The sequence below is a fragment of the Eulemur rufifrons genome, chromosome 10 (genome assembly GCF_041146395.1).
Source record: "Eulemur rufifrons isolate Redbay chromosome 10, OSU_ERuf_1, whole genome shotgun sequence".
NCBI classification, from domain to species: domain Eukaryota; kingdom Metazoa; phylum Chordata; class Mammalia; order Primates; family Lemuridae; genus Eulemur; species Eulemur rufifrons.
Genome location: NC_090992.1, coordinates 15,321,320 through 15,346,089, shown reverse-complemented (window position 1 = coordinate 15,346,089; position 24,770 = coordinate 15,321,320). Strand labels below are relative to the sequence as shown.

Here is a 24,770-nt window from a genome sequence, read left to right as displayed (position 1 = left end):
AGAAAGTACTACAAAGAAGAGAAAATTAGACATGCTTCTTGTTCCATGGACAAGGATTGTCCTTTTATCCCTATATATATAGCAATGTACTAACCATAAAAAGTAAATTACATGCAAAAGAGGAACAAACCTTTATTTGCTTACAAATAAAAGACAAGTGGTTTGGTTATTTGATTCTCAACAATGGATACACAGCAGGACTCATCAAAAAACAGGCCTCTTGACACTTTACCACTTTCCAGCTTGGATTTTCCCCTATACAAGGAGAATTTTCAGAAGCTATACCTCCCCCTGACAGTGCTTTTATGAGCTCAGCAGCTGAGCATATTATCACCTGCTCCTGTTCACTTTTGCACTTAACATGGTTCTAAACAGAACAAAAGCAGAAGTTAGGTTCTCTCTGGAATAATTTTATAATAAAGGAGAATGTAGTATATAAATTTAAAACTATTCTCATCTTGAGTAGTATGTGTTTGCATGTGTGTGTAGGGAGAGCTTGCATACCCAGGACCACTTGCCAGCTCCCTTTGGAGTTAATAGTACAGCCATGTGCATTAACAAAAACCCCACAAAATAACTATTTTCTACTTGTATTCAATCAGGAATTAGAAAATATTTCTAGATTTATAGGAAGGATTTCTAAAATTTAAAGTGATCTGTTAATTTATCATGGCCATCACCTTCTTGGCTCCTCTGCCCCAGAGTATGTGAAGATTTCTTGGCTGTATGTATGTATGTACTTACATACATATGTATGTATCTACAGGACTATTAATAGTACTGTGTTGGCAGGGATGTTCTGACAGGACCTTGGCTAATCCTATTAAACTCTGTAAATATATCTAAAGAACTATAGCTTTTTAAATATATATATTTTAAAATAATATTAGTATGGAAATTTTACCTCATAAAAAGTGAAGAGAACAATATAACCCCATGTATACATCATCTAGCTTTTACAACTGTTGGCTAATCTTAAAACGAGCAATTTGATTCATTTCCTATTTCACAGAATAAAAGGGAAATAGGCTGCCCTGGAGTGAGGGTTTGCCGTGTTTAGATTGTTAATGAAATAAAACTAGGTAATGTGGAGTTCTAATAAAAGTGTAGTTCACTTTTATTATAGAGCAATCAAATATCTTTTATTTTGAATAAACAAAATTTCAGAAAAGATGCAAGTACAGTACAGAGAAGTTTTATTCTCAGCCATTTGATACTAAGTTGCCAACATGATTCCCCACCATCAGCAAATAAGTTAGTATATTTTCTACATGCAAGAACATTCTCCTACATAACCACAATACAACCATTAAAGTCAGAAAATTCACACTGACATGTTACTACTCTCTAATCCTCATAGCCCATTCAAATTTCACCACTTGTCCCCAGAATGTCCTTTATAGCAAAAGGGCCAATTTAGAATTGTGCATGACATTTAGTCATCCTGTTTTATTAGTCTCCTTCAATCTGGAAAAGTTCCTCAATCTTTTATTTACTGTTATGACTTTGACACTTACGAAGATTACAGGCCAGTTGTTTTGTAAAATGTCCCACAATTTGTGATTTCCTCATTATTAGATAGAGATTATGCATATTTGTCAGGACTATATCAGAAATAATACTGTGGCCATCTCATTGCCTCCTGTCAGGAAGCACATGATTTGTCACAATACTGATGATTTCACTTTGATCTCTTAATTAAGATGATCTCTACTAGGCTCCCTCATTGTAGACTTATTCTTTTTCCCTTTGTAATTAATTAATATTTTGTGGAAAGGTACTTTAAGACTCTGAAAATACCTTGTTCCTTATCACTTTCAACTTACTGATTTTTATTTATTTATTTTTATTTTTTATTTTTTATTTATTTATTTATTTATTTTTTTTGAGACTGTCTTGCTCTGTCGCCCCTGGCTAGAGTGCAGTGACATCCTCCTAGCTCACTGCAGCCTCAAACTCCTGGGCTCAAGTGATCCTCCCGCCTTGGCATCCCAGAGTGCTAGGATTACAGGCATGAGCCATCCATGCCCAGCCTGATTTGTTTTTTTATATTAGTATGGGTTCCTGATTCTCTATTTATTTTTAAATTTAATAGGTTGTAATTCATTGCTAACATTATTTATTTTGATGCTCAAATTTTCTGAGATTTGGCCAGTAAGAGCCTTTTCAAGCAGGCTTTTGTGTCTATTTAACATTTCCTCATGATTCTTTGAATACTTTCGTACCTTCTGTCACAGGGTGTTTCAGGCTTATCTTTCATAGAATCAAGTGCTTTTTAAGAAAAGCTAAGTTCTAAAGTATGATTTTGGCTTTATATGGTGAAAAATGTATGGCTTCTGTGGAGACATTTTATTACCCAGCCTAATTTTATGGCATTTCCAGTTTCAACTAGCATTTATTAAGCATTTCTGAACCAAACAGTAGGGGGATCTATATTACATGACGAAAATTAAATATTATAGTTGTCAGATATGAGCCGGGAAAATTCATTTAGTGTCACTGTAACAGGATGTATCTTCTAAGAAAAAGATCTAAACTTGAGTTTTCCTAAAAGTTAATAGGTTTATATAAATTACCCTGTTTCTTGTAGAACCCAAATCTACTGTTTCTGGAGTACACTCAATATATAATCATTAAGAAGTAAAATACCCTCTGTCTACATGTTAGAGATACAATAGAAAGTGGATGTGTAATCCCTTTTCTCAAAACATCAGATATTTAAATGAGTAACCCAAATAAAATAAGCATGCAGGCCTTAAAGATAATTCTGGAATAAGATATGGATTTGTATTTTAGCTCTATCACCAACTACTTTGAACAAGCTTCTTAACTTCTTTAAAACTTGTTTATCGTTATCTATAAAATGAGAATGACATCTGCTTACGTGGATCCTATTAAGATTAGATAAACTGTTAGCACAGTGCTTAGCATGTAGAAGGCACTCAATAAACCTAAGTTCCTTCTTTCTGTGTTATGGGTATGGTAGTAATGAGCGGTTGGTCTAAGATAAGAGTGCCTGTAAACTCTAATTTTCTCATGTGTTTTTAAAAAAGGATAGTATACATCTCACAGATTAGTTTTGAGGACCAAGTGAAATAATGTGAAGAGTACTTTATAAATTGCTATCGTAATGCTGCATCCTCTTATTAATTTGTATTGAGGAGAAAATTTATTTATTGAGGAAAGTATTATAGGAAAGACAGACTTTGAAATTTAATTTAAATTAAGGGAGTAACACTGAAAATGCTCATTCAAATCTTACATATTGTATATAGATTCTAGTAACTACTTTCTGTAATCACTTTGTACTTGTGTTTCATGTTTTATAAGTAAATGTGGCATTTAGATATAGTCTAAATTGTGTATTGGAGCTTAGGAAGTGTCAGATCATTTTGAGCTTACTGCTTTTTTAAATCTACAAACATTAGCAAGGAAAATGACTTATTTTTTTCTTCCAAACAGCAGTAGGAATAAATAGTAATACTATGGTAACTGTAGACCATACATAGTGTTAATCATTGTTTGGGTATCGGACTTCAGCTTTGTTTGCTTATTTCTTATTGATAAATGGAAATATTAATGGTATTGATAGTATAGTTCTGAACATATTTTAGGTTAGATACTCAAGAACTAGTCTTAGCTAATTTATTCTTAAAAATTATTTGTCATTAGCTAATAAAATATTCAGAGGGAATGCACTATTGCCTATACAATAAATCAGATTTTGATTATTTATAATTTCTACCTTGGTTTCTTTTAGAATATCAAGGATATATGAACTGATGGCATGTGGTATATATAGAACTATCACTTTCTTATAGAAGAATTTTTCTGTAACTAATTCAGTTTGCTGATTCACACAAAGAATTTGAAGATTATCTTGGAGATTTCTCACTTTATAGGTAGAATCTGAGGAACAGGGAAGTTGTTCCTTACATATTGTGAAGCACGGTGCATAGTTCAGGAATTGATAGTCTTGGTATCTCTTTATTATTTTATAATCTATGTTGTTTATACTGCCTGTGAAAGTGTGATTAACTATTTTAGGACCAATATGGTTTGTAAGAAGAACACTAGATTGAAACAACACAGAAACTTGGATGCTAACCTTGGCTCTGCCATTTACTCTTCGCATAACCTTAGGCAAGTCACTTATCCTGGTAGATTTTTAAAAGCTCTTTAGCTCTGTATTTATAATTCTTTAATTATTACTTCCATTCTTTTTATTACTTAGTAAATTTTTGCTTTGCTTTTTGGTAGGTCTGGTTAAACTAATTTTATCTTGATCTTTTAGGTTGATTATTCTAGACCTTCAGCAAAACACAGGAAAATAGCTTCCTCATTTCGTGACACTTCTCTCAAAGATATTTTAGTGCTAGCATGCTCTCTTTTAAAAGAGGTAAGTTATTTAATAACTCAATTTCCTAGTTAGAGTATTTGGAAATTTTAAGAGTTTTTAAAGATTTCCAAGTGGATTTCCCCCCTCATTCTGCCTTTTGAAGAATTATTGTGGACAGACTTAATTTAAGTACAGGCAGTACTTGGGTTATGTACGATGACCTGACTTATGGCGTCCGTACTTACCAATGGGCTCCCAAGGCTCCTCATAAGGATACTTTATAGTTAAATTAATAATTCGGGAACTAGTTTCTTCCACACATGTAAACAAACCCATATGGCGCAAGTGGTTCATTGGCATAGCGTCTTTACGCTAGCAGCTAGTCTCATTGTTTATATGGTCCCTAACGTACATCACTTTCATCTTAACTTTTTTATTTGATTTTGTGAGTCTGTGTTTACCCTTGTGACTTCAAAGCGAAAGTCCAGTGCAAGTTCAGGTGAGACTGCAGTGAAGAGAAAGGCGATTACAAACAAAACGAAAGTAGAAATAATTATGTGTTCAGAGAAAGGCCAGACACCATTATTCATTGGGAAAGCATAAGGCTTTAGTCGCTTGGCTGTTGGAGCAATTATAAAGGATAAAGTGAGAATAATGGAACATATGAAATGCTGTGCCTCAATGAAAGCATCAGTTATTAGTAAGCAGTGTAGTGGATTAATTACTGAAATGGAAAGGTTATTATTGGTTTGGTTAGATCAAAATAAGTGTAACATTCCTATTAGCCTAGTGTTGATGCAACATTAGGTGAGCATTAACCTTTAATATTCTGTTTTGAAATTTTTCGTATCTCCTATCTCAATTTTTTGTATAAGTTTGTTTTTATGTTCTGTTTGTTTGAATTAAAAGAAAGAAGGCAATAGTTTCTGTAACTTATTGCAATACAGGGGCATTATTATTATGTATTACATTGTATTATTATTATCACATATGAGCCATTACAGTATTGTTGTTATTATTATTGCTGTAAATGTGCTGTTTATCAGGGATCTGAGTTACATACATATCCAAGCTAAAGATGTTCTCATGAATGTATCTTGTCTGTAACCTGAGGACCACCTATACAGTAAATTTTCACAAATCTGTGGAGTTTCCAAAAAATTTACTTTTACTCAATGGGTATGTGATAAGGTAAAATTTAAGAGGAATTTAGTAACTTGTTTTTAGGTAGTAGTTTTATTGTTTTTCTACTGTAGATTCTTTATTACGAAAGCTAATTGTGCATTAGATTCTTTATCTGCCAATATTTTGATAAGATATAGATGAAAAAGATGAAATGACAGTAAGTTTTCCTGATTTATCAACTATCAAAATTTATTCATAGGTTAGCCAACATAGTTGACTTTAATAATTTATTTGGGAAGTAGTATTTTCCCATTTGCTACTTAGTGCTCTACTGAACATTAGTGATAGCGTGATTAATAATTCTATTGTGTTTTCTTGTGTAAATAGGGATTCCATTATGCAGCATAAGCTTGTTAATTGGTATAGTATACGATTTCTGAAAATATGTTATAATAAGCACTAGTTTGCACTTATTTCTGTGGTATAGTAAAATGATAACTGCCACATTAGATCAGACCAAAAGACCCTCTGTAATCTTAAAAATTTTCTTTTAATATGAAAAATTTCAACATAAACAAAAGTAGATAGAATACTATAGTATACCCCCTTGAACCTATCAACCAGTTAACAACTCACGGCCAATCTTGTTTTATCTCTATCCCTGGCTACCCACTTTATGCTTTTTGTATTATTCTTGAAGCAGAATCTCAAACTTCATATCATTTTCTCTACAAATATTTCGTCATGTATTTCTAAAAAAGTATGATCTTTTTTGGTTGTGTCATGGTGGTCGTTATTTTGGAGGTCAGGATTGTTCTCCAGAAACTTGTGTGTGTCCTCCCACATTCACATAATTCTGACAGCCTTTATTAGCCCAATGTGGTTCTTTTATGCATGAAATTAACTCAGTTTTTCTTGAAGAAAATTATATTTTCTGCTTGTTGTAAACAGCCTTTGAGCTAATGAATCCTATCCATTTATATAGTTGTATTATATATTTGTCTGAACTTTATCTCTTATAACTTTAGACGGTGACCTACAATATGCAATTAAGTGTAAACGTTTTTATTCCCATTTTACAACATTAAATTTGAAAATAGTCCATTGTAGAAATCTGTGGATAGTGATTTTGCAACTTTTTATAATATATATAACAATATAACTTTGTAAACTCTTTTTTACTGATTTTCATGTGGCATTGAAGAATTATTTTAATTCATGAAGTGAAAACTTATTGATGTATTTCATAGTGTTTTATTTGATTTTGAACTTTTTTCAGGTGTTGGCCAAACCTTTAAATCTTCAAGATCAATATCAACAAACTCTGGTAATGCAAGTCTTAAAACTGGTCCTTAACTGCCTTAACTTTGACTTCATTGGCAGTTCAGCAGACGAATCTGCAGATGATCTTTGTACAGTGCAGATTCCAACAACTTGGAGAACAAGTAAGAAAAAAGTTTAATATGAGGAATGGTCAACATAAACAGCACAGAATTAAGCAATATAGTTGTCCTATGTATAGTTATCTCTCTTTTTTTGTTAGGCAGTCAAAAAGGAGCTCAAAAGGATTTGTAACCCACAGTAGCTATTGATACTCAATATTCAAATATTTTCCCCAATTCATATCATGCTAACATCCTTGTTTTGATTTTGGAAAAAAAAAAGATAGCTCTAGTGGAAAGCAGGTTCAGGAGGGAAAAATGAGAGCTCTGATTTGAAACTTTTAGATAAACAGAGTGGGAGAAAATTGATTAGTTGGCAAGAAATGTCAACATGTTTTTCAAAGTTATAAAGAGAATGAATTAGAGTAAGTGATTTAGCAGAAAAGGGTTGCAGCTTTCTTCCAGAGAGTGATACCAAGGAAAAATAAGCTGATGTGTTCCTTCACGTCCCAGAAAAATGGTTGGTACTAGGGTACCCCTGAAGCCAGAAGTGGGTGATGGGCCTGAAAGGACTTGGTAGAAGTCTGTATTTTGAACAGCTAAACTTCCCAGGATCTTCTCTATCACCTGTGCAGCTAGGTGACTGCCTTTTCCCCTCTCTTCCATATCTACACTACCCCCTCACTTCCTAAAACCAGAGGTTTTTTTCTCAAGATGTTAAACTAGTGAGGCTTCAGATTCAGGGATATCATATCAGGTAGAGTAGAGGAACACCATAAATTTTGTGAAAATGTCTAATATGGAAATCAGAGATGAAAACGACAAGAAGGGACTAAGTGTTCTGTATCTTGACTGTGGTGATGGGTACATGAATCAACACATGTAACAAAAAATTGAAACATATATTACGTACACACATGAGTACATGTAAAATTGGGAAATTTGAATAAGATTGGTGGATTGTATCAGTGTGAGTTTCCTAGTTGTGATATTGTACTAGTTTTGCAAGAAATTACCATTGTGGGAAACTGGGTAAAGGGAACTTGGGGTCTCCCTGTATTATTTCTTGCAACTGCATATGAATCTACAATTATCTCAAAATGTTTAATTAACAAAAGGAGGAGGAGTTAATAGAAACAGAGACAAGATAAAGAGAAGTGGACTTCAGAAAGGTATAATTAGTATCCCCAGAGAGAAAAGGTAATGCATCCTGGAAATAAGAACAGGATATTGTTTTCAAAAGGAAAGTTCAGAGAATGTTCCAAATTTAAAAGACAGTTGACAAGATGAAACATTCAGTAGAAAAGTAGGAAGATAAAGTTAATGAAATCTCCTAGAAAGTAGAACAAAAAAGCAAGGAAATGTTTGATAGGAGAGGAAAAAAATAAGAAAATTAGAAGATGAAACTAGGAGGTCTGGCTGGCATCTGACTATTAGGAGTTGTAGTAAGAGAAGACAGAGAAAACATAACAAAAGTTGCAAATGAGTAATACCCAAAAAAGTTTTCAGCACTGAAGGGCATACATTTTTGGATTGAAAAGTTTCACCAAGTACTCAGCATGAAGAATGAAAAGAGATATACAATAAGCTTTATAATCATGAGAGTTCAGAATAGTGGGGTTAAAGAAAAAAGATATAAAATCTACCCTCAGAAAGAAAAAAATAAGTCACCTACAAAGGATTGGGATCAAGAATGGTATTAGACTTCTCAACAGTAGCAGTAGGAGCTAGAAGACACTGGAGTAAAATCTTCAGACTTCTAAGGGAAAATTATTTTCTAATTAGACTAAAATTATCATGTGTAAGATAGAATAAAGATATTTTTAGACGTTCAAGTCCTCCTAAAATTTATCGCTTATGTACTTGCTTTCTGGAAGCTACTTGTTGTTCAAGCTAAGAAAGTGGAAGATATGGGATTTGGGAAAAGGGTAACACAAAATAACAGTGAACAGACATAAAAAGATTAGAGTTGTATAACAAAGTTAGGGAACAACCAGTTCAAGTTGAAGGCTCTGGGAGGTAGAGGTGGGAGAATGCAGATGATAGGTTATTTGATGCTATTGGTCATGTGGAAAATGTCATGAAAAACAAATTTGTCAGATATTTGGAAAGAATTAGTGACACATATATATACACCTAAGCACAGAAGGATGCTATGATTAAGTCCAGGAAGTATTAGCAGTGTGATATAATCACAGCGTACTTCTTGGCTCTGCTATCAATATTATTTATGTGGTCATCATAAAGGTAAACACACAGAATTGATTTAATCACAAACTGTGATAATAATAGATGGATTTTTGAGAGGATGGATTGTGGAGAGAGTGGTGGGGGTGGTGGAGATGTAGGGTGAGTGGTTAGACAGATAAAGCCTCACATGCTATGATAGGAATACAGTTGATATCTAAAGCAAAACAATCAAATGAAGAAATAGTAGTATATAATATTATTTGGAAACATGTATGTAAATATAGCTAAATGAATTGAAAAGCAGTTGGAATGGGGTAGGGTATAGCTTTTTAGTACTGTTTACTTTTTGATACCATTTGAATTTTTTAGCAATGTTTATATTAATATTACTTTAATATCAATGAAAAAGTTAGAACTGTAGATGTTACATAAGAAATGAGGAACAGCTTAGATAGTTAATTTCTATCTCTATATTATTATATTTCATCTTTCAAAGGGAAATAGCTAGGAACTAAAAATAGGCCTAACTGGAAAGAGTGGCCACATGCAGAGGTCTTGGGAGTTTTCAGTTAATATGATAATGTCTTACTTTGTTAAGATCACTGAATTGAAAGTAATGGTGTTAGAAAATATTTTTTTTTCCAGTTTTCCTGGAACCAGAAACATTGGATCTTTTCTTCGATTTGTATCATTCACTTCCACCACTACTGTCTCAGTTAGTAAGTAAAAGTCATTCTTTACCTCATTAAAAAGTACCTGTGATCTTTATCTCATTAAAGTAAGGGATGGTATATATTTACTTCAAAAAATCTATTTATGTATTTGATTGGGTTTACCTCTCACAGTAAGTTCTCGCATTTTCTGGGATGTATGTTATTTAAGCTATTTGATAGATTTTATTTATTTTGTCATCAGCACATTCTGTTTCACAGGTGAGCCCAGAAACAATACTATTGATTTAGCTCTTACCCAGAGCCAGGACAATTTATCAGCCTCTAAATATATCTTTCTTCCTACTCAGGAAGAAAGTTCCCATAGGGCCTAAGTCCAGCAGTTGGCCACCCCACCTGGACCTTCCCTTCTCTGACTCCTCTCTGACTTTTCCTCAGTCCTGCCTGGCTCTTTGTCTTAGGCGTGACAGGCAGCCCACATCAGATCTCTCTGAATAAGAAATAAAGGAGATCTACTTACTTGATTTTGTGCTCATCACTCCAGTTGTTCATTTATTTTTTGAATCCGTACAAATTCTATTGCATGCTCAAAAAATTAGTTATATAGAAAGTTGAGACTGTGGGCTTCATCTTTGTGGACTCTAAAACTGGTCTGGCAAGGTTAAGAAATTTTAAGTTTAATGTCTAAGATTATAGAAATAAAGTTGGGGAGTTCTAATACTGCTGTTTCCTGGAAAAAAAAAAAAAAAAGATGCTCCAGATTACAAGTACATGTCAGTAGTATGTTTGTTGAGATGTTACCCTCTAGAAGGGAGAAACAGATTCACAAAAATATCCTTTTTTTAAAAAACATGTCAGCTCTTGATGTAGGATTCGAGGTGGTGATTTTTAAACTGTTTCCCCGGGGATTCATGTTTCCAGGTGATACCATAGCCTTCTCTCTTTCAACCAGAACAGTTTTGTTTTTAATTGTTTACAAATCACAGTTTCACATAATTATGTTTTGAGATGAGACAAAAAAGGCATGGTTCTTAAAAAATAAAGTAGAAAACACCTGCTTTGGGAGATAGTAACTAACATTTCTTGAGCATGTCCAATTTATTATATGACACTTACTTCAGTCCTCAAAATGGCCCTGCAAGGTAAGTATTACTGTCCTCACTATGTAGACCCAGAAAAACAGAAAACAGACCCAGACTGGCTAAGGGACTTCCCCTCAGACAACAAAGACAATATTGGTGCTGAGATTCAAAACCAGATCTTTTTGGCCCCCAAACCTTAGGTATTTTTAATACATTAGTGGTTCCCAAACCTGTACATCTGAGTTGCCTAAGGAGGTTTGGAGGTATTTTGGATTTTTTTTTTTTTTTCGTTTTTAACAGTAGAGGCTGTGGCAAACTAGAGCACATCTAAAAAGAGCATCTGGTTTTTGTTCCTATTCTCACCTTTGCCAAGAGAGCCAGACATTTTGTGTGAAATCTTCTAATTGAAACATTTAAATATTGACAACTAATTTTAATCTAAAAAGAAGTACCCAAGCAAATATGGGGACCAGGAGATGTATGTGGGCCAGTTTGGCCTGAAAGTTGTCAACTGGGGCCTCTCACTTAATCATCAGACAGACCTCAGTGGGTACCATTAATAGAATTAAGAACTCAAGTAGTGAAATTTTCTGAAAACTTTAGGAAGGTAACTAGGGCACACGTACTCTTTAGAAATTTTTATAAAGTACCTAACTTTTCTAGCAGCATTTTCCAAACTGATCCTTAAGATACTAATGGACAATATAAAACATTCCGTGACCAAATAAGTTTGAGACATGCTGGATTAGGTTACAAGATTGTTTTCCCTCTTGCAGGATACCACAGTGCATAATGTGCAGTATTTTCCCAGTGGTACCACAAAAACATTGTTTTCTTTTTGGTTCATTGGTTCTCAAACACAGCTGGGCATCATAAGCAATTGCGAACCTTTTGAACTTATGCATGTCTAGGCGCTGCTCTGGCAGATTTCATATATGAAAAAGTATTAGCAGGGAATACACATAAATAGGAATTTTAATGGTGGGGTAGAAGGATTGTGGGTGATGGTAGTGGTTGATGATGTTTGGCTTTCATTATTTCTATTTTCTGTAGTGCTTTTTTATCATTAAAATTAAATACATTTTAAATGTAAAGACTGGTAGTTTTTCACATGTGGCCGTAATTACTTTTAAAATTGAAATGAATTTTTTTGTTGTTGTTTTAGGCACTTTCATGTTTAGTTCAATTTGCTTCTACAAGAAGGTCCTTATTTAGCAGTCCTGAACGTGCCAAGTACCTCGGTAATTTAATTAAGGGAGTAAAAAGAATACTTGAAAACCCTCAGGTATTTATGAAGTAATTTAATTAATACTTAGCATATAGAAATACAGTTTCTCTGCTCAAAGGCACAAAATAAACTCATCATGAATTTATTATGATTCTGAAAGAAAATATTTAGATTCATATTAATCTTCCTTAGATTTCGTTTGTAGTGAGAAATGGACAGTTTTTAAAAATGGATGTTTCCATTTCAGATTTTATTTTACTCTTCTTTTTGTTTTTTATCTTTTAGACTAATATGAATAGAGGTTATCTGTCTTATGCTTCTGTCTTTTACCATTGTACTACATTTCTTTGCTTGTACTTCCTAAACTACTGAAGTGATTAGTTCAGTGTTACATCCACCTTCTGAACTAGAAGACTTAATATAAATGTGAATGTTAATATTGAAATAAGTGGCTTTAAATTATGAAATAATGTCTTCTTGCCCTCCTGTAGGCAAGTAAGAGTTTGTAGATTTTAAACTCTATTGTACGTTAACTTCAGAGCTTCAGTGACAATATTCATTTCAAAGAATTGCAAAGCCATTATTAATAAGTGATTTTAGGTACCTAGATAAAATACTTTGTTGCACTTTTTATTTTGTTTTTGTTTTTAAAATGTCTGTAATTAAGCTGGGTGCAGTGGCTTACACCTCTAATCCCAGCACATTGAGAGACTGAGGTTGGAGGATCACTTGAGGCCAAGAGTTCAAGACCAGCCCAGGCAAAATAAATTTTTTTACAAAAAATTTAAAAATTAGCTGGGCATGGTTGTGCACACCTGTAGTCCTAGCTACTTGGCAGGCTGAGACAGAAAGATAGCTTGAGTTGAGGAGTTTGAAATTGTAGTGAGCTATGATTGTGCCACTGCACTCCAGCCTGGGTGGCAGAGCGAGAGCCTATCTCTTAAAAAAATATGTAATTAAAGTATAGATTTTAAAATGTTAAATGATGATTCAAGGAGGTTTATCTAAGTCTCTTGGTTATTAGTAAGTTTTGGGGGGACATATTTTTTTTTTTTTTGGGAATCAAAATTTTTTTTTATTTCATCTTATTATGGGGGATACAGAATTTCAGGTTACATACGTTGCCCGTATACTGCCTCTCCCCCCAAGTCAAAGCTCCAGGCGTTGGGGGGACATATTTTGTACAAAAAGGAAGTGTGCTTGTTCTACAAAAAGCAGTGTTTTTGCAGGTTATTCTTAGGAATGTTTCATGGGTAATGCATTTGTTTTATTATTTCATTGTTAGTGTAGCTGTGAGATTTACCTGTTTTACTGATAAATAGGATTTTACCAATATGCTTTTAAATTTTTAGTTGTGTAACTTACCGTCATCAACCAGTATGCTAAAGCCTGATAATTCTCTTAAATGATTTTCCAACATCCTCATGTTGATATTTTATGGCTGTAAAAGTTAGTATGAATATTATTTTAGAATCATAAACATGTATGAAAAAAACTATGGTTACAAAATGTCTTTTTGTAATTTATCTTTAATAATTAGACACTATTTGTATTCTTTTATGGAGTTCCTATGAATGAAATTTCTTAGAAACTTTGTGTTAAATAGATACTTTTAAAATTGTTTCATGCCAGCTACAGTGCATAGTGCTCACTCAAACTGTAGAGATAATAACACATGTGCCCTGTCTTTAAAGAGCTCACAGACAGCTAGGGATACTTGTTCTTTCTTTTTAATCTCTCCTCCCCCCAAATTTACCTGTGTCTCTTGTAGGTATTTTGTTAGACTTTGTTCCCTACATTGCAGTAATTTGAATGACTCTTTACTTAGAGATAGGGCATTGTTTGAGGGGACAATGCCTGTAGGTACTCAGTAAGTGTTTGCTGAATTAAAAGAAATTTCTGTTATCCGTGTGTACACACACATACTATTTAACTTAAGTCCAGTTGGTATTGCTCTTTTCCAGAGTTTCAAGTGCCCATTCTTATTTTCATCTTAAAAATTTTTCAAGTTCTTTCTAGACTTCTGTTTAAGCCACATTACACACACACACACACACACACAGACACACACACACACACAGACACACACACACACACAGACACACACACACACAGACACACACACACACACACACATTTTTTGTGTAATATGATAGGTTCCCAAACAAAGTATAGTCATTGTGGTGCAAAGCTTTTTCCAAAGCTTTGACTTTGGAATCCTGATTATTACCATTGATGACATTAAATCTAGCAGAAATCACTTGTTTTCTTACATTGTTAACTACCTAGTTGACATAGTGTACTGTCAGTACCAATGAAAACTGGAAGAGTTAATAAAATTTTTTGGAATTTTATTATCAACAGGTTGATTTGCTTTCAAGTACTTTTAAAAGTCTTTCTTGTCTCATAATTTAGGGTTTGTCTGATCCAGGTAATTATCATGAATTTTGTCGATTTTTGGCTCGTTTAAAGACAAATTATCAGCTGGGAGAATTAGTTATGGTGAAGGAATATCCTGAAGTTATCAGATTGATTGCTAATTTTACCATTACTAGCCTACAGGTAAGTAAAAATACATAATTGATATTAAACTGTAGACAGTTTTAAAACAATTTCTTGGTAAGGGTTGGTGTAGGTATTTTTTAACGTCTATTAATTTGAGTACTTTGCTGAAAATATTCATTGTAAAGTTTTAGGTGAAGTTCTCTGTAACATTTATAATAAAAATTGAGAAGTCACTTAAATATCTATAATTGAAGAGTGGCTTAAGAAGCTATAGTAAAATCTGTGAATAAATAAAAGAATGTTTTTACAGATTGTATTATGGAAAAATGCTTTTTATAAGTTTGGGGGAGAGGATATAAAACCATATTTTCCACATGATAGCAACTCTGAAAAATATTCATGGAACAATTAGAAGGAAATATAATAGCATTTTAATCATGATCATCTATCTCCTAGTGGTGGAGTAATGAGAGATGTTGATTTCTTTTATATTTTTTTGCATTTATCAAATTTGCCATATGAAATGTTTATTAGTTATATAATCAGAATAAAAGTTAATTTTAAAATGTATGTGTAGTAATTTTGCTATATAATTCTTATTCTAAGGAGATATAATGTCATTTTAAATAACTTTTGCTTTATTTCTTTGCAGCATTGGGAATTTGCTCCCAACAGTGTTCATTATTTATTAACTCTGTGGCAAAGGATGGTAGCATCAGTTCCTTTTGTGAAATCAACTGAGCCCCACCTATTAGACACTTATGCACCAGAAATCACGAAGGCCTTTATCACTTCTCGGTTGGACTCTGTTGCCATAGTTGTGAGGTATTGAAAAACTAAATGTTTCTGTTCTATTTTCTTCTTTTATTTCTTGAAATTTTTTAAGATTGAGATATAAATTTGAAATTCACCGCTTTTAGTGTACAGTTTTAATGAGGTATAACAAGTATGTACGTTGTATAGCTACCATCAACCCCAAAAAGTTCTGTTGGGTCCTTTTGTAGTCATTCCTCTCCTCACCCTCATCCCTGACAATTACTGATCTATTTTTGTTTCCCTGTAATTTTTGCCTTTTCCAGAATGTTGTATAAATAAAATCATATAGTATGTACCATTATGTACCTAGCATAATGCATTTGAGATTCCTCCATACTGTGTCAGTAGTTCTTTCCTTTTTATTACTGAGTAGTCCATTTGGTGGAAATATTACCTTTTGTTTACCCATTCACTTGTTGCTGGACTTTTGGGTTGTTTCTGGTTTTGACTGCTGTAAAAATTCCTATATAGATTTATGTACAAGCATAAGTTTTTGTTTCTCTACGGTAAATACCTCGGTTTGGGATTCCTGGATTGCATGGTAAGTATATATTTTACTTTATAAGAAGCTGCCAAACTATTTTCCAAAGTGGCTATAACCATTTTGCATTCCCACTAGCAATGTATGAAAGATTCAATTGTTTTGCATTTTCACCAGCACTTGATACTGTCAGTTTTAAACAATTTTAGTCATTTTAATAGGTGTATAGTGATACCTCATTGTAATTTTCCCTTAATGACTAGTAATAGTGACCATCTTTTCATGTACTTATTTACCATCTGTATGGATTCTTCTGCAAAGTGTCTGTTAAATCTTGCTCATTTTTTATTGGGTTGTTATATTGAGATTTGAGCATTGTGTATATTCTGTTCACAAATCTTTTTATCATACATTTGTTGTGAATATATTTTCTCTGTCACTTGCCTTTTCACTTCCTTAACAGAGTCTTTAGAAGAGCAGAAGTTTTCAATTTTGAGAAGTCTAATTTATTCTTTATTTTGTTTTATTTCTCTTGTTTTTTGATATTGTACCTAAGGAATCTTTAAGCCAAGGTCAAAGCAATTTTATTTTCTCTTCTAGAAGTTTTCTAGTTTTAGGATTTACATTTAGGTCTATGATCTATTTCAAGCCAATTTTTGTATACTATCTGAAGAAGAGCTCAAATCTTTTTATTTATTTATTTTTTTGGTGTATGGATGACCAATTATTCCAACACCATTTGTGGAAAAGACTGTCTTTTTCCATTGAATTGCCTTTACACTGTTGTCAAAAATTAATTGACCACATACATGTGGTTCTGTTTCTGGACTGTGTTCTCATTTATCTATGTATCTATCCTTCTGTCGCTAACCTGTCTTGATTACTGTAGCTTTATAAGAAGCTTTGAAAAGAGATAGTGTGAGTTCTCCAACTTGTTTTTCCCTTTTCAAAATTGTTTTGGCAAGTCTACCTTCTTTGCTTTACCATGTAAATTTTTGCATCAGTTTCTCAGTTCCTACAAAGAAATCCTGCTGGGATTTTGACTGGGATTGAATTGAATCTATAGGTTAATTTGGGAGAAGAATGGACATCTCAACAATATCAAGTCTCTCAGTGAGCATGTCTATCTTTTAACTTATTTAGCTCTTCTGTGATTTCTTTCATTAGTGTTTTGTAGTTTTTAGCCTTTAGATCTTGCATATGTTTAGTTAGATTTAATTAGTATTTTATGTTTTCTGGTGCCTTTGTAGGATACTGTTTTTTAAAATTTCAATTTGCAATTATTCATTGTCAGTATATATTAATAGTTGATTTTTGTATGTCGACCTTGTATGCTGTGACCTTAGTAAACTCCTGTAGTAGTTCTGGTACCTTTTTTGTGGTTTATTTGGTATTTTTTGTATTTTAATCATATCATCTTCAAATATAGATAGTTTTATTTCTTACCTTCTAATTGATTTCTCTTTTATTTCTTTATCCATTATAGAATTTTTATTTAACGTAAAGTTTATATGTGGTGAATGAAAGTACATCACATTCTAATGTTATCTGCAACTTGTTCTTATATGTTTGCAGAGATCATTTAGATGATCCCCTGGATGATACTGCTACTGTGTTTCAGCAGCTGGAGCAGTTGTGCACCGTCAGCAGATGTGAATATGAAAAGACATGTACTCTTCTTGTACAGTTATTTGACCAAAATGCACAGAATTACCAAAAACTTCTGCATTCAGCTTCTGGAATAACTGTGGACATGGCAATTCAGGAAGGTCAGTAAATTTTATGACTGTCAAGTATTATGTTGAATATTAAGTGACATCACTAATCCCTTTAATAATTTTATTGCAAATTATTTATTTATTTATTTTATAAAAATATGCTATAATAAAAGTATTGTAAATGTGGTCCCTCTTTCTCTCTCTCAAAATATTATATTGTACTATCTATTGCAAATTATTTTTATATATTTCTGCCAGATCCTGGTACCCTAATAAACCATAAATTTTTATTACCCTTCTGGGTATTTTAGTGGCTTAATGGTTGATTTTTAGGTCCCCTTTATAAAAGTCATAGGAAATTCTTCTCTCTGGAATCAGTATCAAGAAAAGCTGCTAATGATCCTTGAGTAGGTAATTTATTAACATAACTATCTCTTAACTAATTGTGTTTCCTTCTTTGCTATAGCTTGATTACAAACTTGGAGCCAAATTTCAACCAGTAAAAAAAGTTGTATAAGAGCTCATCATGGCTTTGCTTTTATGTGTTAGCCTTCAAATAGCTTTTTTATTATTCTTTAATTCCTCAATTTCCTCATTATTTTATCTTGTATCTTTTACTGAGAGAGAAAGTATGTATTTTTGTAAATCCCTTTAAATTCTTTCAGGAGCATAGGGAATAAAAATAAATAAATATATTTTGCAGATTTTTAAAATGTATGTATTATGAGAGTAGAATTGGATTTACACATTTCTAATAGGGACTTTAATTGTAGTTTCATAATTTTTTTTCATATTTGTTTATCTTGTTTTGGAAAATGAGTTTGGTAAGGGATTATAGTCAAGTTTATTTCCAATGGCTTCTCAACTCTTAAAGAATTCTTTAAAAGATTTTTTATGTTTACATAATGTTTTTCAAAAATACCATTTATTTATTATCTATCCATCTTGCTTTAAGTCAGACAATACTGGTGAGGGGCTAGATAGTGTAGGTCAGTTAATTTTCTCTACTTTTAATGTTCTTTTATTAGAATCTTATTTATAAATTAAATGGAGAGAACTAACAGTTTTGTAGCATTTAATCTCTTCATTATTGACTTCTTTTAACAGAGTTTTGAAAATTTTTAAATATCAGATACATACAAAAGAATATTTATATATATTGAATCATAGAGAATAGCAGTAACAAACACCATCATCTAGCTTAAGTAGTACATCAGTGCCAATATCTTTGCTGCACTTTTTGATTCTCTTTGTAAATCTATCAGTAGAAAATACTTCACAATCTTGAATTTTGTGTTTACCAATTGATTCCTTTTCTTCGTAGTGTTACTGCATAGGTATGTATTCTGAAAATAATAAATGGTTTTGCATATTTCTTAACTTTATATATATGGAATCATACTGTTTTTATTTTCTATAACTTTATTATTTCTTAGTATTGCATTTATGAAAGCTTATATTGATGCATATAGCCATAGTTCCTTAATTTTTACTACCAGGCACTGCTATGTTGTTTGAATATACTTCAGTTTATTTATGAATTCTCTTGTCCATGGGTATTTGTTATTTTCTCTATTTTTTGCTAATAAAAATTAGTGCTGCTGTGAAGATTGTTGTGTATATCCATTATATATTCAGCTTCAGTAGATAATGTCAAACTATTTTACAAAGTGATTGTACTCCTTTATATCCTACCAACAGTGTTCAAGCATTCCCATCAATATCTATAAGGAATTAGCAAACTTTTTCTTACAGTGTCAAATAGTATTTAATAAATGTCTCTCGTGCAACTGCTTAACTATGTCTTTGTAACTAGGAAGCAGCCATAGATTATATTCATGGCTATATTTCAGTAAAACTTTATTTACAAAAACAGTAGGCTGTCCCACAGACTGTATCTTGCTGACTTGGATCTAGCTCCTTGCCAACAGCCCATATTATTAGACTTGAAGTTTTTGCCAATCTAGTTGAGATAATATACAGCATGGATATTTTACTTTTTACTCCCTGAATTATTAAGTTTAGCATTGTTTCGTGTTTATTGACTGTTAGTTGTGTCATCATCAGTGAAATATATGTGCATCTCTTTTGTTCATTTCTCCTTTACCATTGGATTGTCTTTCTTTTACTAATTTGTAGGAGCCCTTTATGTATTTTGACACCAATCCTTTAGGTTTTTAAATTGTAAATATCATCTTAGAGTTTGTGACCTGTCTTTTCATATCATTTTGGTGTGTCTATTTCCTTAGTTATTTTCATAGCAAACTTGATTTTGATTAATTCACATGATTTTTTGAAGAGATAATATATTTGCATTGTTCAAAAATTTAAAAAACTTAAAATGTGTTCTGTTCCAGTGCTGTACTCTGTCCTCCCTTCTTCATCCTAGCAAGTAGTCATTCTTACTAGTTTTGCATATCTTTCCAAAGTTTCTTTATGCATATACAAACAATATATAAATTCTTATCCCCGCTTATTTACATAGAATATGGCATACCACACTCACTGCTCTTCTCCTTGCTTTTTTCATTTAACAATGTTTTTTATAACTATTTTCAAATCATTATATAGAGAACTCTTATTTTTTATAGAGACATAATATTTTACTTTTTGAATGTATCATAATTTATTTAACCATTCTATCTACTGTTGATAGTCATTTGTTTACAATCTTTTCCTTTTAAAAGAATTGCTATACAGATAAACCTTGTAATATATGTCATTTTATGTATATGCAAGTTTATGAAGAAAATTTCTAGAAGTGGAATTGCTGTTGGGTGGAAGGTTAATGCATTTGTAATTTTACAAATATTGCCCAATTGGTTTCTGTAAGGTCAATGCCATTTACTTGTCCACCAGGAATCTATGAGATTGTTTCCATATAATCTTCAATATTCAATATTACTGAGCTTTTGAATTCTTGACAGTCCTATGTGTGAAAAATGGTTTCTCAGTATAATTTAACATTTGCATTTCTCATATCAGTGAGGTCAAGAGTTGTTTAAATTTACACTGGAGTTGTTTGTTCTTTTTTTTGGTAAATGAACTATTCATTTTGTTTGCTTATTTTTCTGTTGAGCTGTGGTCCTTTTTTTTCTCATTGATTTCTAAGAGTTTTTTATAGTTTAGGAAAGTGAGCCCTTGTCTCTGATCAAAGTTGCAAATACCTTTTCTCTTTTTCCGTTTTATTTGGGTGTGCAATTTGATGAATTTATCAGTTATACTATAGCTGTGTAACTGCTACCACATTCAAGATAGAGAACACTTAATTTCCTTCACTCTAGATAGTCTTCTCATGCCCTTTGATCCCCTTCTCCAACTCCTGGCCCAGCCAATCACTAGTCTAATTTCTGTCACTGTGGTTTGTCTCTCTTAGATTTTTATATAAATAGATTCATATAATAAGTAGTCTTTTGTGTTTGTTTGCTTAGCATATGTTTTTGAGATTCAAATATATTGTATTTTGGGGTTTTTTTATTGCTGCATAGTATTCCTTATGATAGCTTTACAATAGTTTATGTATTCACCAGTTACTGGTCATTTGAATTACATGTCCAGTTTTTAGCTATCATGAATAATGTTATGAACATTGGTAGATAAGCCTTTGTATGTACCTAAATTTTCATTTGTTTTGGGTAAATACCCAAGGTGGGTGCTGGGTCATACGGTAAATGTAAGTCTAATGTTGTAAGATACCTCTATACTATTTTATATATATCTATATCATTTTTTGTTTCCATTAACAATTTATAAGAGTTTTAGTTGCTTCACATCCTCACTATCATTTGATATTATTTGTCTTCTTAACTTTAGCCATTCTACTGGGTGACTAGTGTTATCCCACTGTGGTTATAATTTGCCCCCTAATGATTAATGTTGTTAAACATCTTACATATGCTTTTTGCCATTTATGTATCTTCTTTTATGAAAAGTCTGTTCATATCTTTTTCCATTTTTTAAATTGGGTTGTTGGCCCTTTTTTATGTGGTATTGTGGAATTGTAAGAGTGCTTTATATTCTGTATGTAATCCCTTTTCCCACGTGTATGTTTTACAAATATTTCTCCCAGTCTGTGGTTTGTCTTCTAAACTGTTTTTCAAAGACCAAAGGTTTTAATTTTATGGTCTACTTTTTCACTTTTTTTCTTTATGGGTTGAGATTTCTGTGTTTAAGAAACCTATCTAACCTGATGTCACAAAGACTTTCTTCTATGATTTCTTCCATAAGTTTAATGGTTTAGCTGTTATGTTTAGATCTGCGATCCATTACAGGTTAATTTTTTAGCTAAGGGTCAAGGTTTTTCTCCCATACAGTTATCCAGTTGTTCTAGCTTTATTTGTGGAAAAGACTGTCTTTCCTCTATTAAATTACCATGATACCTTTGTCTAAAATCAATTGACCATGAAATGCTAGGGTTTACTACTGCTCTCTCTATTCTGTACCATTGATCTTTATGTCTATCCTTTTGTTAATACTATATTATCTTGTTTATTGTAGTTTTATAATAAGTCTTGAAATCAGGTAATATAAATCTTCCAATCTTGCTCTTTTTCAAAAAAGTTTTGGCTGTTCAAGGTCATTTGCCTTGCCATATTGATTTTAGCATCAGCTTGTCAGTTTTTTCAAAACCTGCTAGAATTTTAGTTGAGATTGCCTCAATCTGTACATTAGTTTGGGCCAACTTAACAAAATTGAGTCTTCCAGTTCTTGAATATTTAATTTTCTTTGCATTGTTTTGTTGTTTTCTGTGTATCCTTGTTAAAAATTGTTCACTAAATGTATTCCTACATATTATTGATGCTATTTTAAATTTTCTGATTATTCTCTGCTACCCTATAAATCCAGAATTGACTGTTGTCTTTATGTCTTATACCTTTACTAAATTTATTTATTAGTTCTAATAAATATTTTTGTAGATTCTTTACAATTGTCTATGCGATCATGTCATCTGCAAATAAAGATAGTTTTATGTCTCCTTTCAGTCTTCATGCCTTTTATTTCTTTTTCTTGTCTTATTCCACTGGTAGGACTTCTTGTACAATGTTGAATAAAAGTGGTAAGAGTGGATATTCTTGCCTTGTTCCTGTTTGTACATAGAAAACATTGAGCTTTTTACCATTGAGCATGATATTATCTGAAGATTTTTTGAAGATATTCATAAGTTTATGGAACTTCTCTTCAATTCCTCATAGTATTTATAAGTAGTATGTTTTTAAAATATGCTTTTTATGCACCTATTCAAATGACCTTTTTTCTTTTTTTTATAAATATAGTGAATTACATTAATTAATTTCACTATATTAAACCAGCTTTGCATTCCTAGGATAAATCCTACTTGGTCATAATATAGTGTTCCTTTGTAAATTGTTAGATTAAATTTGCAAACATTTTATTTTATATCAATGTTTATGAAAGATATTGGTCTGTAGTTTTTTGTTTTCTTTTTTGTTTTTTCCTTATGATGACTGGCTGGTTTTGGTAACAGGGTAATGCTGGTTGGGAAAATGAGTCAGGAAGTGTTTCCTCCTCCTCCTATATCTTCTGAAAGAGTTTGTATAGTATTGCTGTTATTTCTTCCTTAAGAGTTTGATAGAATTCACCAGTGAAGCCAGTGGCCAAGAGGGTTTATAATTAGGAATTCATTTTCTTTAATCAATATAGGACTATTCAATTTTCCTGTTTCTCTTGGGGTCAAATTTAGTCATTTGTGTCCTTCAAGAAATTAGTCTTATATTTTAATTCGTTGGAATAGAATTATTCCTAATATTCCATTATTCTTTTAATATCTATTGGATTTAAAGTGATATCCTTTTTATCATTCTTGATATTGATCATTTTTTTCTTTTCACCTGAATGACCCAATTAGATATATATCAGTTTTGTTGATCTTTTCAGATAACCATTTTTAGTTTCCTTGATTTTCTTCATTGTTTGTTCATTTTATATTTCATTGGTTTTTTTCCAGCTTTAATATTTTCTGCCTGATACTTACTTTGGATGTTATTTGATATTCCTTTTCAAATTCTGGGTGGAGACTCCAGATCTTTTATTTCTAGGTTTTTGTCCTTTTCTAAAAAAACATTTAAAGCTAAAAATTTCCTTTTAAACATTGCTTTAGCTGCATCCTACAAATTTTGATTTTTATTATCATTTAGCTAAAAATAATTTGTTATTTCTTTGTTAATTCATGGTTTATTTAGAAGTGTACTTTTTATTTACAAATGTTTTGGTTTTACTAGATACTGTTACTGATGTTTAATTTAATTCTACCTTGATCACATATTATTTTGTATGGTTTCAGCTTGTTTTATGACCCAGCATGTGGTCTGTTCTGCTAAACATACTATGTGTACTTCAAAAGAATATGTATTTTAACATTGTTGGGTATAGTGTTATATAAATAGAATTTAAGGTAATGATGTTCAGATATTCTTTGTCTTAACTGAAATGTTTTTTGGTCTATTTCTGTTATTTGCAGAGAGAGGTATTAAAAGCTCCAAATATGATTGTGGAATTGTCTTTATTTTAATACTTTTCAATTTTTGCTTTTTGTAGACATTTGTAATGTTATGTCTTCCTTATTAGTTTACCAGTTCTCTTGAGAAATCCACTTTATCTGATATTGTTGTAGCTACTCCCTTCTTATGTTTACTGTTTATGTAGTAGTATATCTTTCTTCATTTATTTCTAATCCATCTGTGTCTTTATGTTTAAAGTATATATCTTATGTGTGGTATAAGATATATACCACCTTTCCCTTTTAAAAAATCCATTCTAACCATATCTGTCTTTTAACTGGAGTATTTACTTCATTAACTAAATGGAGTATTAGTTAACTAAACTGGAGTATTTAGCTGATTAAACTATTTCCTTAGAATGAGGTTTTTCATATCACACATAACCACAAATCATGTGAGGTCTGACTTTAGAGATTTTTCTCCTCTCCACCTAACACTGATGTCAAGTCAGACATGTTACTGCATTGTCTTTCTCTGTCTAGGACAGATTTTTTTGTCCAGTTTACATTTTAACCAAGGGTATAAAACTATTTGCATCAGATTTATGCAAGGGTTCTTATTAGACTTGTCTGTCACATTGGGCATATCGTAGGCTTTCTCCTTTGGCCATCAGAGAAGATCAAATTCTCTAGTTGTTTCTGTGCTTATACCTCCAAATTGCAGCCTTCACATTATTTTTGGACATTGAGGATTTATTTTACTCTCTTACCATCTC

General features: G+C 32.0%; 1 protein-coding gene across 1 annotated transcript in view; it reads left to right on the top strand.

The window, feature by feature from the left end:
- The window catches only part of RANBP17 (RAN binding protein 17), a 349,817-nt gene that overhangs the window by 32,015 nt on the left and 293,032 nt on the right, over nucleotides 1–24,770 (top strand). The window contains exons 6-12 of the mRNA XM_069484213.1: nucleotides 4,295–4,399; nucleotides 6,744–6,909; nucleotides 9,682–9,755; nucleotides 11,955–12,074; nucleotides 14,433–14,579; nucleotides 15,175–15,347; nucleotides 17,395–17,588. Coding sequence (XP_069340314.1) covers nucleotides 4,295–4,399; nucleotides 6,744–6,909; nucleotides 9,682–9,755; nucleotides 11,955–12,074; nucleotides 14,433–14,579; nucleotides 15,175–15,347; nucleotides 17,395–17,588 — 979 coding nt within the window. The remainder of the gene's footprint in view (nucleotides 1–4,294; nucleotides 4,400–6,743; nucleotides 6,910–9,681; nucleotides 9,756–11,954; nucleotides 12,075–14,432; nucleotides 14,580–15,174; nucleotides 15,348–17,394; nucleotides 17,589–24,770) is intronic.